Below are 15806 nucleotides of genomic sequence, written 5' to 3' on the forward strand. Positions count from 1 at the left end.
CAGCACATAAAAGCTAATCTGTTCAATTCTGCTTGAGCCTGAAAGAAATTAAAATCTTGCCTCTAGTCTCTATGGAACAGGAGGGACCACACCCCTCAGAATCCAAGGGCTACATGGTCTGAAGAGGGACACACCTTGTGGTCAATTCCGAGACTATTCCAGACCCCAGGATTACAACCTGGAAGTGTTATCAAGCCTGACTGACATTCACCAAATAGTTTTAGAAATACAAAGTCACTATGTCACTATGAAGTAAGGGATTGATTTTGTATTTGATCTTTGGTAAAAGAGGTAAAATTCTGGAGCTGTTGAGTAAGTCTTAGAATAAATCATTAATCCTCGTGTGTTAAAATATTAATGTGGAACTGGAGCAGGCAATACCTCAAAGCCACTGCTACCATGAACTGTTACTCCACAAAGAGAAATTACTTGGCAAGCACTAGAGAATTTCAAAATGGGTTGTCCATACACAGACACAGAAATGCACTGGCCATGAGCATGTCACTTCAGAAGTTGTTTTTCCACTATCAACACCCCTGAAAGTGAGTCAACTTCATCCACCAGACAGTGTGGACAGGAATTACTAAAGATCTTTTGTGCATGGAAATCAGCTTTTCTGGAAACACAGATCCTTGTTGCAGGACTTGCATCATGTCTCCAACATGTCACATCTACAAGTAAGGTTTGGGGAAGATAAAAATGAGGTAGCTCTAGAGATATTACTACAAACAACAACCTGGAGCTCAGGCCTGAGCACCTGAAGGAGTGACTGACATGTGAGGAACTGCAGCAGTGCTGGGCTATGGAAAGCAGAAAGAGTGAACAGAAAACAGTCACTACACATAGATTAGAAGGAACTGGCACAACATTCAGCTCTGTGAGTCTCATGGGATGAGACACCTCAGGATAAACCAGAAGCCTCTCTGCACATGGAGCACAAGTGTGCCCACCTGGATGAGCTGTCCAGCCCTCAGCAAGAGCATCTGAGGGATGAACTGATCTGTAACACTAGAAGACACCTGGCAACCAAGTATGCAGGAGCAGCTGTCTTCCCTCCTTACACTTCTCTCCCACCTAACCCACCTTAAACATCCCTTGGGAAGAATGGGAAGAGAACCTGGTAGATGTGTCCTTGTCAGACCCTGGTAACATAGAAAAGATGAGACCCTTGAGATTTAATGGCTGAGTTTACCTGAGGGGAGAAAACATCAACTAAAGAAAACAAAAGGACAAAGCTCACATTGGTCCCATGGATAAGATGACAAACTTAAAAAGGTATCTCATTGAAAAAGCCAACAAATAATAAGAGAACAAGTTTCCAAATGCAAAGCAGATGAAGACGGGCCAAAATAAAATTATCTCCAGACCAGGCCACTGGGAAGAACTGTGAAGTGATCAGAGCACCATGCCTACCCCCCTAACACATGTCTTGGAACCGACGGGAAGAGAACCTGGCACTACACAGGTACTGGCAACACACAAGATCTGACCTTGCATGGTTGTGCAAACACTCAAAGAACAGAAGACTGATTCTTTATTTTAAATCTGTATTTTGAAACCTGCTGAGTACCATACTTATTATTTATGATGGCTTCTGTGCAAACATTAGAAAAATGTCATTAAAACAGAAGCAAGTCTAACCACCACCACAGTCACCAGGAACATGACACCACTGTCCTGTGTTCTGCAACCACCACGTGTTTAAGAGAAACACTCAAACCTACAATACCCTGAAGTCATTTTGTATTTCTTTTTCTTTCCTTGCAGGGGTCCTATGCCAGGATGTGCAGCTACACCAAGAGGAAAAAAGGTTTTGTCAGCTCCCTCTTTGCTAGGGAAGTCTGCCATTATAGCAACAACTAATAATTCCCAGAAAAGACTCCAGATACAAAGGAGTATCTGGGGGAAAAACAGAATTTTCATAAGCCACAAACCTATTTCAGTAAACCAAATTTGCATTTTCCCTTTCCAATACCATTATACTTGTTCTAGAAAATACAGCAGCAAAACTGCTATTATTCAACAGAGGCATTATAATACTCAGATCAGCAGTTCTTAAAAATGCAACAATGCATTTTTAAAATTATAGTCTGTCATATCTTAAAGCTGTTCTGTAGAGGGCTACATCAACATTTCTGTGGGACAATTCCTTAGTGATTTTACAAGAAAAGTTGTGACAGTTTCTGCACTCTATTTAAACAAGAGCAAAAAAATATTGCAAGGAAACCCAAGAAGTTTGGAAGTTCATTCAGGACATATTTAAACATTCCTCTGATTACAGAAGAGGTACAGAATAGTGGCTTACTGCTCACACAACTGACCAGCAGCAGCAGCCCAGCTGAAATCTGGGAAATGGTATTTGAACAGTGCTGTGCTGGAGCTACTGAGCTGAACTGGGTTTGGGCTTGAGGCAGGATTTTTCCTCAAGTTTCCAAATGCTTCTATCACAACAGAGTGGCAAAGGCCAGCAGAAAACTAGTGTGTAACTTAGCTTATTTGAAATACTGAGAGAATTTTAAAAAATGAGAATAAATTCAACATACTCTTTGTTCATCAGTAGGTGGATTTTGTAGAACTGCTTTATAGAGTAGTTCTTAGAGAAAAGTTTAATGGCCAGGTACAGATGACCTGGTGCACATCTGCACATCATTAGTCTTTGTCAAAAGCCAGTTAGATGTGGATGGAAAATACTCTTATTCCACATCATTGAAATCTGAGGAAAAACTTAATGATGTATCAGCAAACAATGAGAAAAACTTACTCATCATCCAGAAAGCTCCCAATTGCAGCATGGTCTTAGCACAGCTTGTGCTGAAAACCAGTGGTTTATGTGATTACACTGCACTTGTCACATTCACCACCTAACTTGAAATAACAACATACCTAGTGTGATAAGTTGTTACGTCTATCATTTTTTAAAATTTGAAAGTTTTAATACTCAGCCACAATCTTAATTTTATAGCCCATCTGATGTAGTCTATACTGTTTCTTCAAAAGTGAGATTTGAAAACAAATTAAAGCTTTCAAAGAGCCATTTTAATGATTTAACTATGTCTAATCAAAGACTTCTAAGTTCAATCTAAATGCATAAGTTTTTGACATCCTTAGCACATTGGCCAGAGGCATTGAAACAAAAAAACCAGAACAATGTGTTACCAAAAATGAGCTCAGAAGTAATTTAGCTAAAAAGAAAACCTCAGGAATGGTGCACACTCTCTTTTGCCCAGCAACCATAACAAGCTACCCAGGGAAAATATTTTAACTTTCCAATCCAAGCTGTACCTTCATTATGAGTTTGTGAGTTTTTCTGTAAGAACACAACTGTGTGATCAAATCTGAAGTGCAGACTGATTCTCCACAGTAGCTACAGGCTAATAAGAGTGAGGCTCAGCCAGATTTCCAGATGGGTGTCTTTATCTCAAGAGAAGTCCAAACATTGTCTAGAGAAAAACAGCAAGTGAAGGGACAAGGCCTGTCATGTCAGAGGAGCAGCTCTGGCATCATGGTATTTTCCCAAACCTACTGGGCTGATGTAAAAGTTGGTTTAATCACAGGATGAAAAGCTGAGGAAGTGAAAATTGTGCTAAATTTCTCTTGGGAGAGGATTTTCTTTGGGGACAGGGGCCAAAAAACAGGGTGTGTGTAGGGGACACCAGAAACCTTTACTGTGTTGATATGCAGAAGGCAGAGAAGATGCTGACTGTCAGGTGTACAGTTTAGGATTCAGTTCTCAGCCTCTGCTGCTGGTAATTTTCACCCCAACCTATGTCCTGATATATATCTTGTTTCTCTGGACTGGATGACAGCAGAACAAGCATATTTGTAACAGGACAGACCACTTGCTAATGCCAAAATCTTTTTCCTATCCTTTTTATGGGTATTTTTACTTAACTGATACCTGTGTTAAAATTACTACAGCACTTTATTTTACAAAACTTGAGCAAGTTCTGTAATTGCAGTGTGCTTGCACTGCTTCCCAGTCCATGTTAGTTATCAGCATCCTGTTGGAAGGAAAACTCCCACCAAATCCAGTATTTTTAGCTCACCCTACAGCACTCTTGCTATCCTACACTGGCTGATTGGTAATGTGCTGGTTGCTTTTAGGTTAACTAGAAAATGGTTTAAAATACCTTGTACTATAATAAAGTATTTAAAGAAAGAGTACTTGAAGAAGTAATAAATTCAGCTTATGCCTGGAACTCCAAATTCCAAGCACCAAGAAGAACATCAATGCACATTTGAAACAAAGTAACAAAATTAATCAAAAATAAAAGTTGCTTACATTGCTGACTTGGATCGGAATCTGTGGTCATCTTCACGTAGTTTGAGGGGAAGAGACCTGTCACACCATTGATTTCTCCTTGCCACCAGTCAGCATCATCTTTGTTCAGCACATTAATCAGCTGCCCCTTGGAGAAACTGAGCTCGTCCTCATTGTTTGCCGTGTAATCGTACATGGCTATCACCTGGCACACTGTGAAGGAAAGAAGAGTAGAATGGAGTTAGACCAGTATTAAAACGGTTTTCTCAGGGTTTTACAAAATCACAGGGAAAAAACAACCATTTCACATGCACTGTTGCGTAAGAAAAATGCCACATGATTTTATCTTGATACAGAATTGTCTTCCCTTTTCTTTTACTTTTTTAAAATTGTGCCAGCCAGTAATTCTTATTTTCACTTTATATATCTGTGAACTTTTATAATGAATGGACTGCATCTACTGGCCTTCTAAACACTTTAAAATGTAATCAAGTATGCTTCTCCCTTTTGCTGGCTGAAAAGAGAGTGAGTTTGATTATCTTACTGCAGACACTTGTGGGGAAAATGTGGCAGAGGAAGAGGAAATGTGCGTTAGCTAATCCTGGGTCGCTGCTTTAGTAACAGGGAAGTTTTCTCCAGTAAAACCCAGGAAATTATTGTATAAGCAACTCATAGCTGTGGAGAACAGCATAATTTAAGCACACAGAAGCAAAAAAGCTTCTCTTCTATGAAATAACCTCATTTGTACCCAACCATTCAAATGAAAAAACCTAGAAATAACCTGAAAATTTGCTTAGTCTCCCTCTTTTTAAGGAGCAGTGCATGTAATTCCACGTGGTTTGCCAATGCTCGCTAGCTCTCGCTAAGATTTTTGCTAGCACTTGGAAACATGGAGTTTCCAGATGAGAAGAGTACAGCTCTTCAGAGCAACCATCAAAATTAAAAACCCCAGAAGATGGATGCTGAACCTCATGGATACATGAACAATTGAAATAGTTACATAAAATTCTAAATGAAATACAAAGTCTTTTTTTCACCTGAGGGAGCAGCTGATGTGGTTCTTTCACTGCTTGGACCCAGCAGTTTCACATGGCTGGCAGGGAACCATCCCTTCTGTCTCTTTTTCCCTCTTGCCTGCAAATGTTTATAATGGTTATTACACAACTGAAAAACTGAATAGTCCATAGACTGGAAAAAAATGAAACAAATATGTCACAGAGTTTTGCAAACAAAAGACAAGAAGTCAGGGGCTTTTATACAGTTACTAAATGAATCTCAAAAGACAAAAATCTGACGAAAGCATAGAAAAATGCAGTTCAGATAAAGCTGCACCCTAATATGTTCATCCAAAAATTTTAAGTGAGATTTCAGAGTACAACTCAATTATAGGGCTGAAAATTTGTTCTATGACTATTCTACCTGTGCATCATATCCAGTCTCTAATGAGATCAAGAGCACTATTACAGGACATTCTTAAATCTAGGTGGGCAAGGGAAAGAAGTGGGAACAGCACCTTTGCATTAAATAAGCTTCCAACTCCAGCTTCCAAACCCACCTGTTCTTTCATTAGAATAGCTTTAATGTTTCACCAATTAAATCCTAACCAATTAAATAACTGTCAACTTGTCTCTTCCTCCTCCCACATGTTAATTGACAGTTCTACTGTTTTATGTGACCAAGAAAATCGACTCTAAAAAAACCATAAAATCCCCAGCAACCCAACATTTAAAAAAGCCAACCAACCAAGTAACAAACAAAAAACATCTACCACACAGCTTTTCTTCCCCTTTGGTTTATACAAGATGAAAATAACTTTCTGACCAGCTTTTATATAACTCTTTACTTAGTTGTTTTTTTTTTTTAATTAAACCCAAGAGCACCTCCTTGCCATTCATGAAGTCACAATTATTCCTCCTTGAATCACTACCTGCAACTCTCCTTGCCACCATCCACTGGCATTTTTCTTCAAAATAAGTATCAGCTGTCCTGGAGCGAGACTGAGCTGTTCAGTTCCTGATGCAGCGTAGGCAGTAGTAACCTGAGCGATTTCTGGAAAGAAAACAGTAATTTCATTTGTTATTTTTTCACTGTAGTAAGAGCTGGATCCACAGAAGTATCCTGGTACACAACTTGCAGCTAAGAACATCAGCCACCATTAAAAAACTGCTATGAACCTAAATGCTCAGAGTTACTTACAAAACAGCCTTAAATGTTAAAAGCTTATCACACACTTACCGGGTTTCTTATTTATTGTTCCAGTTTTGCCAGCATAGCTAGAAGCCTACAAAGACAAAACAACAACCACCTTTAATGTCCAATAAAACCAGTACAGTTTGCACAAAAAGCACATGGAGATTTTAACTTAAAACCCTTATTTAACAAAACATCATCCTGTACAGAAAGAGAGGCAGTGTGACACTGGCTACAGCTCTGATTTAACACTCAAGCTAAGGATTCTCTTTTCTGTCAAGCACATTTATCTCTGCTCAAAATCCCTAAGAGCTGGGTGCCAATGGAATAAAACTGAGAGAAAATACTGTGTGTTAATTCTCAGAATATGAACTCACATCTGGATCTTTTGGTCTGACGTAATTGGAGGGGAAGATTCCAGTTCTGTTATCGATGCTCCCAGTCCACCACTCCCCTTCCTTCTGGGTCACCAGGATCTCCTCACCTTCCATGAATGTCAAATCACCAGGCTCAGAGCTTGAGTACGGGTAGAGGGCAACATACTCTGTGCAAAGAGCACACAGAGAACAGCTTCAGATGGGCATAAAGGAACATCAGATGCAGATAAAGGGATATCAGCATTCTCCAGTGTGTTCATAACAGGAGTTATGTTCATAACATACCTTCACAAGTCTGAACTGACCTGTCTACCTGCTTGACTGTAATCCCATTTACTCTTGCAGGTATACAACTTTGTAATGAAAAAGCACAAGTGCAATTAAAATATAATTGGGGAAGCATGGACATACACAAGAAATTTTTCTCCAATAATACTTGTTTTCTAACTCCTTACTGACTGTAAAAGAATGATCCACATTCAGGAGATTAAAAATACTTTCTCATGTCTTTACAGAGCAATATAACACAGTAGAGAACAGCAGGAAGAGAACTCTGCTTATGAGTTTTCAGAAATATTATTCATGCTCTAGTAGAAATCTTAATAACAGAACCTAGGCCTATGCTAAACCCAAATTACTTATAACCTTAAGCTCCTATTTTAAAACTCTTGTATCAACAGCTGAACATTTGCACTGTGTCTTTTGGACAAGTACTCAAAGTGCTGCTCAGAAACTCCTCACAAACTGAACTATATTTACAAGTCAGTAAGCAGAACCAGACTGTACATTAGTTGGCATTTTTCGTGCTGTCTTACCCTCTCCTGCTGGGTAACTCTGGGTATTAGGCCTTTTGTTTACAGCTGCATAAATAGCTTCTGGTCTGCAGAAAGAAGGAAAAAAAATAAGGTTTGTGTTACCAAGAGGCTGATCAAGAGCAAATCTCTCAATTCACATGAGATTAAGATCACTTTGGTTCTATCAGAGCTGGTACTGACTCTGAATTAACTGCAAAGACTACCCTGACTATCAAACAGTGCCAAGTATTACTCATATTTAATATATTTATGGCAATCAAGAGCACACCACTTAAAAAAAATATCGTGATAAAAGGGAAGAGATATATTCACAAATTATGTTATTCAAAAGAAGTAAATTAAAGACTTTAACTAAATTCTCTTATTATAAAGAATTTCTAAGAAGTTTTAGCAGAATGCATGAACAGAACAACTTACACACAGTGGTGCAGCCATCCCAGCAGTAACCAGACTTTACCTGAACAGTTACCATGGAGCATCAGAACAGGCATAATGATCTTTTCAAGTGAAGAAAAACACACAACTGCTCTCTGCAGCACTTACAATTAGTTCTGATCACTTAAAAATTGGCACCTTTAGAGGCAGAATGCAACTGCACTGCAAGAGAGGAGACTTGGTAATGAACAAAAAGTCTGGCATTTGATGAATAATCAAACACCACTGATGTTTCACAGCACTCAGCCTACCAAGACTGTCCATAGCTACACAGCAGTGAGCCAAACATTACTTGGCTTGCCAAAATAAAATAATAAAAGCCTAAAATGACACAGTGTAAATTCTAAATGCCATTTATGTTCTGCACACTAAAGCAACTGCAAGAATTTTGCATTCTAAACCACCTCTTTTTGCAAACTGCTGAATAAAACAACAACAAAAGTCACACTTACTCCTCTTTCTTGGTTTCACTCCCAGGTAAGAGCTTGACATAGGACTTTGGAAACCAACCCCTTCCTCCATGTACCTCTCCAAACCACCAGTTCTCCTGCTGCTCCAGGACAGTGATGATGTCATTCTTTGAAAAATTCAAGTGGTTATCTTTTTTTGCAGTCCAAGAGCAAAGTGCTTGTGCTTTTAGGTTCTCTACAGGCTGCCCCTGTAAGACAGGAGTGATGTTGGTTGACAACACTGCCAAACTGGTTCAGTTGTTAAAAACAAACACTGGTGTATCTTTTATTCAAGTTTAAGCAACTTCATTCCTGAGTGATGGCTGAATAACTTTGTTTACATCAATGCACACATGCAATTCAGTTTCTTATTTGTTAGGAATATCTTCTGCACCTAATTATAGGTGAAACTGCTTTTAGAATTACGAAAGGTGAGTATTCTTGCTCAGTGGTCCCTGGAAATATATGGAATTCTATCAATGCACACTAGTAGAATATTTAGAAGAGCCTCTTTATCATCCAACCTGTTCAGTGCACCCAGCATTAACAAAGTTGTGTGGTGTTCTGTTTTTTTAAAATCATTTTCATTAACATGAATCTGAAATACAGCAAGTTCTGCACAGGGTACCTGTCCATGAATGGGTGAAACAGATCCAGGGGAAACAGTGCGAGTAAAAGCTGATTTCTGCTGCCAGGCTGTGTTAACATTCAGGCTGGAAAAGGGGATATTTTGGTAATCAGATTCTTCTGCAGATTTACTTGGTGAAAGTGGTCTGCAAATTGAACACAAGGCATATTCATCAAATTACAACTTTTATTTAGAAAGTTCCTCAAGCTGAGAAATATTTTTTTAACATCTATAAAACTGATATTCAATATAATGCAAAGCAGACTATCAAATACTTAAATTTTCCAAGCTAAGACTTTTAAGAAGGTTCTTCAATAAGTTTTCTGCCTTTGTATTTTCAAAACAAACATCAAGTGAAACTGTACAGCACATTATGTGCTAGCTAAATTTAGAAAAAGCAATTCAAACACAAGCATAACTCACTCTGAAGCAGCTGAGGTAGTAGATAAAGATACTGTAGGAGGAAGTAAGGCTTTCTTAGGAGATAAAGCTTTTTCTCCTTCTGGTATTTTTTCTACATAATTGCACGGAAACCAACCAAAATGTCCTTGAAAACTCCCATAAAGCCAACCAGGCTCTCCCACAGTTTTTTCATCAACCTATGGACAGGAGGAGAAATACAAAGGAAACATTATTAGCAGCATGAAACAAGCAAGGTACCTGATGTGTCAGCACCTGCTGGCTCTCTGACCTGAACAGGGCCTGACCTGAACACCAGGATCAGCATTTTCACTCTGCCCTGGCAGAGCTGAGCTGATTTTGCCCTGTGATGATGCAGCTGCACTGGTTTCAGACAAAACCAGTACAGACAGACCTCAGAGCCCTTCAAACATACACATGGGGATCATGCAGTGCCTCTGAGCCACTCCTGTCTGCCAAAAATGCTGGTGCCTTGTGCTGGATTCTGCTGAATGTGCAGCCAAGAGGCAGGGGCTGGTGAGCCCAGCAGAGCAGGAAACAACTGCTCCTGTTCTGCTCGCAGATATAATTAACTCTGTCAGCTGACTGCATCCAAAACATATCCAAAAATTCTGTTATTTACTATGTGATTAAGTATAGAGAATCCTTAAACATTCACAGCAATACTGAAGCTTCCATTATGCTGCAAATTAGCCAGTTAGTGAAAATTGGCTAAAAATTAGCAGCCCATCAAAAACTATCAGCTGGTTAGCTTTGCTGGGGTTTGGGATGCAAGAGGAGGAGGAGGTGGCAGCTGTTAGCCTATTTCTGAAATCAGTTATCAGCAATTAAATGATACAATTACAGCTGAGAGGGAAGTCAAAGCAAAACCTACTCCTCTTGTTCCTTCTTCCATGGTTCATTGGTATGAAAATGCAAATAAATGCTTTAACACTGTCAAACTGAAAGCTAATTTAGTCAAGTGTTTTAGTATTTTGTACCACATTGCTTTATAAATTCTTCCTTATCACCTACTTGTATCACTTACAGTCTGAATGAGGAACCACACATACTTATACATGAGAAACTGTATTACCATGCTTGTGTATCAGTTTTCACACATTCACCTGCAGGCAAAGACTTTCAAACAAGTGCTATTAACTAATATACATGAAATAACACAGATTTCAACTGAGATGCCACAAGGCATTTCCAATCTTATGGTCCTGCTGTAATATTATAGACAGCAAGTTCAGAAAATCGCTACAATAAATGGACACAGAATAAATTAAGTGTCTGCCTGAGAAAGGATTGATAAAGGAACAGTCAGAATGAATCACAGATTCACTGATGGTTTGGGTTGAAAGGGATCTTAAAGATCACCTGGTTCCACCCCCTCTGCCAGGGGCAGGGACACCTTCCCACCAGATCAGGTTGCTCAGACAGGCAGAAATCTCTGTTAAGAATACACTGGAAAACAGTATTAAGATTCAAAAGAACCTTTCACATCTACTTGTTAAATAACTAATTTAATTTTAATTCAAATGCCTTGAATAAATAATTCATATCTATATTTACTAAGCTCGTATTTCAAGCAAACACTCAGAAGCCAGCTTGTAAGTGCGCAATGAACTGCAACAACTACATTGTTTCTGATCTACTAACTTTAGAAAGTTTATGTTTAGCATTCACTGCTCTTGTATTTAAAGAGACTGTCACATATTAGGATGTTTAAAACTCAGAGAAATATTTTGGCTCAACCAATCCTAATTTCACCTGTTTTTTTTAAAAAAAAAAGAAATCAGCAATCCAATTTAAATTTTGAGTAAACCTTAAAATACATCAGTGCAATGCTTCTGACCCTTAAGAATTAGTGCATCTCAAGGCTAGAGAAAAGGGTTAATTTTTGCAAGTTAAATGTAATAGCAAATCTTACCTGAATTACATCTCCAGTATTAAAGCTCATCTCATCATGGTTCCTTGCCTCAAATGGATACAAAGCTCTGTAATTTACCAAAGCAATGGAATTCCTCGACTCTGCAGCACCAACTGCATTGCCTGGAAGGTAAGAAACCAGTGACCACTGTGACACAGCTGAGAGACAAGCACTCAGTTGGAGCCCCATCATTCTGAGCAACTGGTAGGAATATGAGACACTGAGATCACCAGGGTATCAGTTTAACACACCAATCATGGAAATATAATTGAGACAACAAAATGCATTGACTTCTGCAGTGAAAAAATCACAGAAACATAGAATGGGTTGGGCTGGAAGAGACCTTAAAGGTCATCTGGTTCCACCCCCCTGCCATGGGCAGGGACGCCTTCCACTAGACATCATTAAAAATGACATTTTTATCTTCTCCTCTTTCCTTGCCACAGTGCTCTGGCTAAGCCAGTGCTTTAATAAAGCCTCCTAACACCACTATAATGTTCCAAGCTGAAAAGATCCCACTGTTGCAACAGTAAGTGTTCAGCAGTGTGCATGAAAATTTTATTTAGAAACCTGAAATAGTAAAATAGCACAACTTCCATTTTCTTTGCATATCTGTTCTCCAAGTCAGTGACTGATGTTGCAAACAGGGAATGTTTTACAAGGTTTAGCTGAGGTGTGCAAGTATCTTTCAGCCCTGTTCTAATTTGATCCTTGCTGATCTCAGTGAGAAAAGTGGTTAATAAAATTTGACAAGAACTAATGAAGGATGAAATCAAATGTGTCTTCAGAGAAAATACTGTTAAAGCACTTTTTTCCAAGTCCCACAGCTAGAGTTAGGTCTAGTCATTCAGTTCTTATCTGTTTTTATCTGAGGCATTGAGTAATGCAAAAATAAACTACATTTTACTGTTAATAAATCACTTTTCTGCCCATCTCTCATCAATGAGCAAACACCCTCTGTATTAGCATTCCATTTTAATGACAGAAAGTGCAAGCCCTAGGAAAAGCCTAAAATATTACTGTTCCCAGAAACTGCTATTTGTTGACCATGATCACTGGAAGATTTGTCATCAGAGTCATAGGTGATGAAAACTGACAGAAGTAACTTACGCTTATAGGATCATTTGTAACTGACAAAAGACATGAAACATTACTAGTTTGGGTTTTTTTTAATTGTATCTTTGGCAGACTTCTTGCCTTAGAGTCACATCAACAGCAGTATACCTGAAGAGTAAAATAACACTCAGGAAAGTAAAAATCCAAAAGTCTAATGATTTTGAGATTACCTTCATTTTTCCAGGGTGGCTTAAGACTTTTCCCCTCTGTTGGCTTCAACAGATCTGCAAACTTTTCATTTATGTTTATTTTAGAAGTGTGTTTATCCACCTCTTGAAAGTTGGTTGCTTCTTTTATCTTTTTTATCTCCTCGTTCTGCTTGCGCCTCTCCTCAGCTTCTTTTGCTATTTGTTCTTGCTTTCTTTTATCTTCTTCCAGTTGCTTCTGCCTTTGTTGTTCCACGTCCCTCAAGATCGTGGCTTGTCTGTTTTTCTCCTCCTCTGCAAGAAGCTGTTTTTTGTTTTCCCTCTCTCTCATCATGGCAGCGGCTTCTTCAGCTTTCAGCTTTTCCTGGACTTTTTCCTGCATTCGTTCTTCCTCCAGTCGCTTCTTTTTCTCTTCCTCTTCCCTTCGGATATTTTCCTGCCATCGGTTCTCCTTCTCCCGTTTTGCTTTCCTGGAGAAAAGGAGAGAGGTTAAGAGAACATCGATATAAAAATGAATGAGATTGTGTTCCTACAGTAAACAGTGACACTTGTCAGTAAAACTGAGCTTATGACTTTGACCACTCTGCTCTCAGGGTCATGAGCTCTGCCACAGACCACAGCTTAACATGGGTGCCAGTGTATTCCACATAAAAATAACAAATGGATTAAAAATCTTGAATTTTAATCCATCACCTGTGCAGTGCCTTCAGGAGCACTTCTGCCCTCCTGCATCCTAATCAGCAAGAACTGATCTAATAATTGAGCCAAGCTGGATTTAAGCTCTCCAGGAAGGCAGTATCCAGATCTCCTGACTGGAATCAAGGACTGCCAAACAGATTAATTTCCCTTAGGTACATACATAAAAATAGCCTTTGTGTACTGATCTTGGCAGCTTGGTATTTTTGCCTTCAGCAGTTGCAATCTATCCAATGTGCTTATCCCTGCCAGGACCACAATGCAGCAGACAGGATCTGGAAACCCAACTGTATTCTCTGTAACTATTCAGATGTTATCCTGTGCCTCAGCTGTCTAAAAAAGTTAGTATCCAATTCAACACAATATTTTAGCTGTCAAGACCTTTCTGCTGAAGAGGGAGGATCTAACCCTTTGGGCCATCTTCTTAAAAATGTCTAGATGAGACCTTTTCATCAATTCCCTCTAGGACATCCACTCCTCTGACGGGCATTTTAGTGTTTCCAAGCACATGGCAGGATGCAATAGGAGCTGTGCAGTGATGCTGTTACTCCATCACACAGCTGTGTCCAACCAAAAAATTAACAGGCTATCACCACATATATGGCACATGGTTCTCTTAAACAGACTGTCACAAATGTTATGGAACTTCATCACACGCAGAAAAGTGGTGTCATGAGCAAAGCCCATGAAACACTACAAGGTCACCAGCTCTGTTTCTTTAGTCAAATCAAATATAAATCATTGAAAATCTCAAATTCAATCCTGCTTACAGGAGTGGTACTTTACATAAAATGCTTCCCCTAAGGCAACCAATAGGATGTACTTTTACATTAAAAATACATATCTTATCTTAAAAGTCACAACAGCATTGTTCTAATAACTGCAGCACTGATACACTCAGCCATGGTTACCTTGCAGCCTCATCTTCCAGTCGCTTCTTCTGTGCAAGTTCAGCTCTTCCTTTTTGTACCTCTCTTATTTTGTCCTGTTTGATCCTGTGGAGTTGCTCCAAGGCTAATTGCTGTGTGCTGTAACTTTCCCTCAGGTCCTAGGGAGGGAACAGTGGAATATATAAAAGGGAATAAAGCCAGTCTTTGAGAAAAGCATCCAGGCATTTAATGCTTTTTCAACCAGGCTTTAATGCAAATGGCCAAAGTAATATTAAGTTATTAATAGTCCTTGGAGGTCACTGCAAAGAAAATCAAATCAACAGAAGTATAAGAGGAGATGGCAGGTTTGCCAAGTCAGTGATGTAATTTGGGCTTTCAAAGAGCCCTTCCAGTCCTACACCTGCTGGAAATGCCAAATACGACAGAGGAGAGGGGAAGATACAAAACTGAGTGTTCCAAAACAACATTCCTGAAGGCAGTGAATTGTATTTTAAGTAACTACAAGGAGACAGATTTCAGCTGAAATCCAACACGGTACCATAACCTGAGAAAGCATCCTGCAATAGGGTGCTCACTCTTAGTGCTTCCTGATTGATCAGTCCCATGTTTAAACCAGAAAACTTTCATAAATATACCCAGCAGTCTTACCACTGTGGGAAAACACAGCTTAAAGACACTTACTCTGACTGGACTTTTCCCCTGTACTTGTAAACTTCTCAATTTTAGACTTTTTCTTTTTGAACACATCCTTCAATTCCTATTCCACCTCCCTCTGAAAACAATCTTTTATTCCAAACAAAAAATCAGCATGAATCTTTTGGATAATTAAATTTACAGATGGAAAAAAATCAACAATAACAGAATTACTTTACGTTGTACTTCCCCATGTTGCAAAACACCTCTAAGATACTTCAGGTTTTTTCCTTAGGAATCCTGCTGATATACATTGAACAATGCAACAGCTAAGCCTTGATTTTTGTATCTGATCTCATAAATACAACTAAAGCAATTAAGAACAAATCATTCCCGCTACCATATGCGCCTCTACCAATAATCATGTTGCCTAAGAGATATGGTGCAATTTACATGACAAAGGCAAGATAATAAGATTGCTGTATCACTGAAAGTCTCTGCAGCAACAAGATCAAACCAAGCAATTGACCACAATTTTTTTTCTCAAATATATTCAGCTGGGAATATTTTTCCTTCTTACTTTGCCCATAATTTCAGGAGCACTATGGAAGCAAACTTAGATTAGAAAAACTCTATATCTTTAAGGACAGAAAAACCCTCATGCAAAGCAAAATGAAAAGCTCAGTTAGGCAATTCTATTTTTTTTTCCACATAAATTATTCTAAAAGTATTTCTGACCTCAGCAGACAAAAGTAGTGTTGAAAGACAGCAAGTAGGTTTTAGTACTGGGTTAATCTGGAGGTTTGACAGCATTGTTTGCCATACCATATTCTGC

The 15806-nt window shown here is 38.9% G+C and overlaps 1 protein-coding gene across 2 annotated transcripts in view; it reads right to left on the reverse strand.

The window, feature by feature from the left end:
- Positions 1 to 15806, reverse strand: part of ITSN2 (intersectin 2) — a 79988-nt gene that overhangs the window by 16932 nt on the left and 47250 nt on the right. For both annotated transcript variants that reach the window (XM_088053714.1, XM_088053713.1), the window contains 12 exons: positions 14360 to 14496; positions 12777 to 13222; positions 11491 to 11612; positions 9579 to 9754; positions 9156 to 9300; positions 8531 to 8736; positions 7644 to 7708; positions 6829 to 6995; positions 6497 to 6542; positions 6189 to 6310; positions 5299 to 5395; positions 4283 to 4474 (listed from right to left, as the gene is read on the reverse strand). In XM_088053714.1, the coding sequence (XP_087909840.1) occupies positions 4283 to 4474; positions 5299 to 5395; positions 6189 to 6310; positions 6497 to 6542; positions 6829 to 6995; positions 7644 to 7708; positions 8531 to 8736; positions 9156 to 9300; positions 9579 to 9754; positions 11491 to 11612; positions 12777 to 13222; positions 14360 to 14496 (1921 nt within the window). The remainder of the gene's footprint in view (positions 1 to 4282; positions 4475 to 5298; positions 5396 to 6188; positions 6311 to 6496; positions 6543 to 6828; positions 6996 to 7643; positions 7709 to 8530; positions 8737 to 9155; positions 9301 to 9578; positions 9755 to 11490; positions 11613 to 12776; positions 13223 to 14359; positions 14497 to 15806) is intronic.

This window comes from Pseudopodoces humilis, chromosome 3 (genome assembly GCF_049639895.1).
Source record: "Pseudopodoces humilis isolate 2021_Gansu_Grassland_sample_001 chromosome 3, ASM4963989v1, whole genome shotgun sequence".
In the NCBI taxonomy this organism is placed as follows: domain Eukaryota; kingdom Metazoa; phylum Chordata; class Aves; order Passeriformes; family Paridae; genus Pseudopodoces; species Pseudopodoces humilis.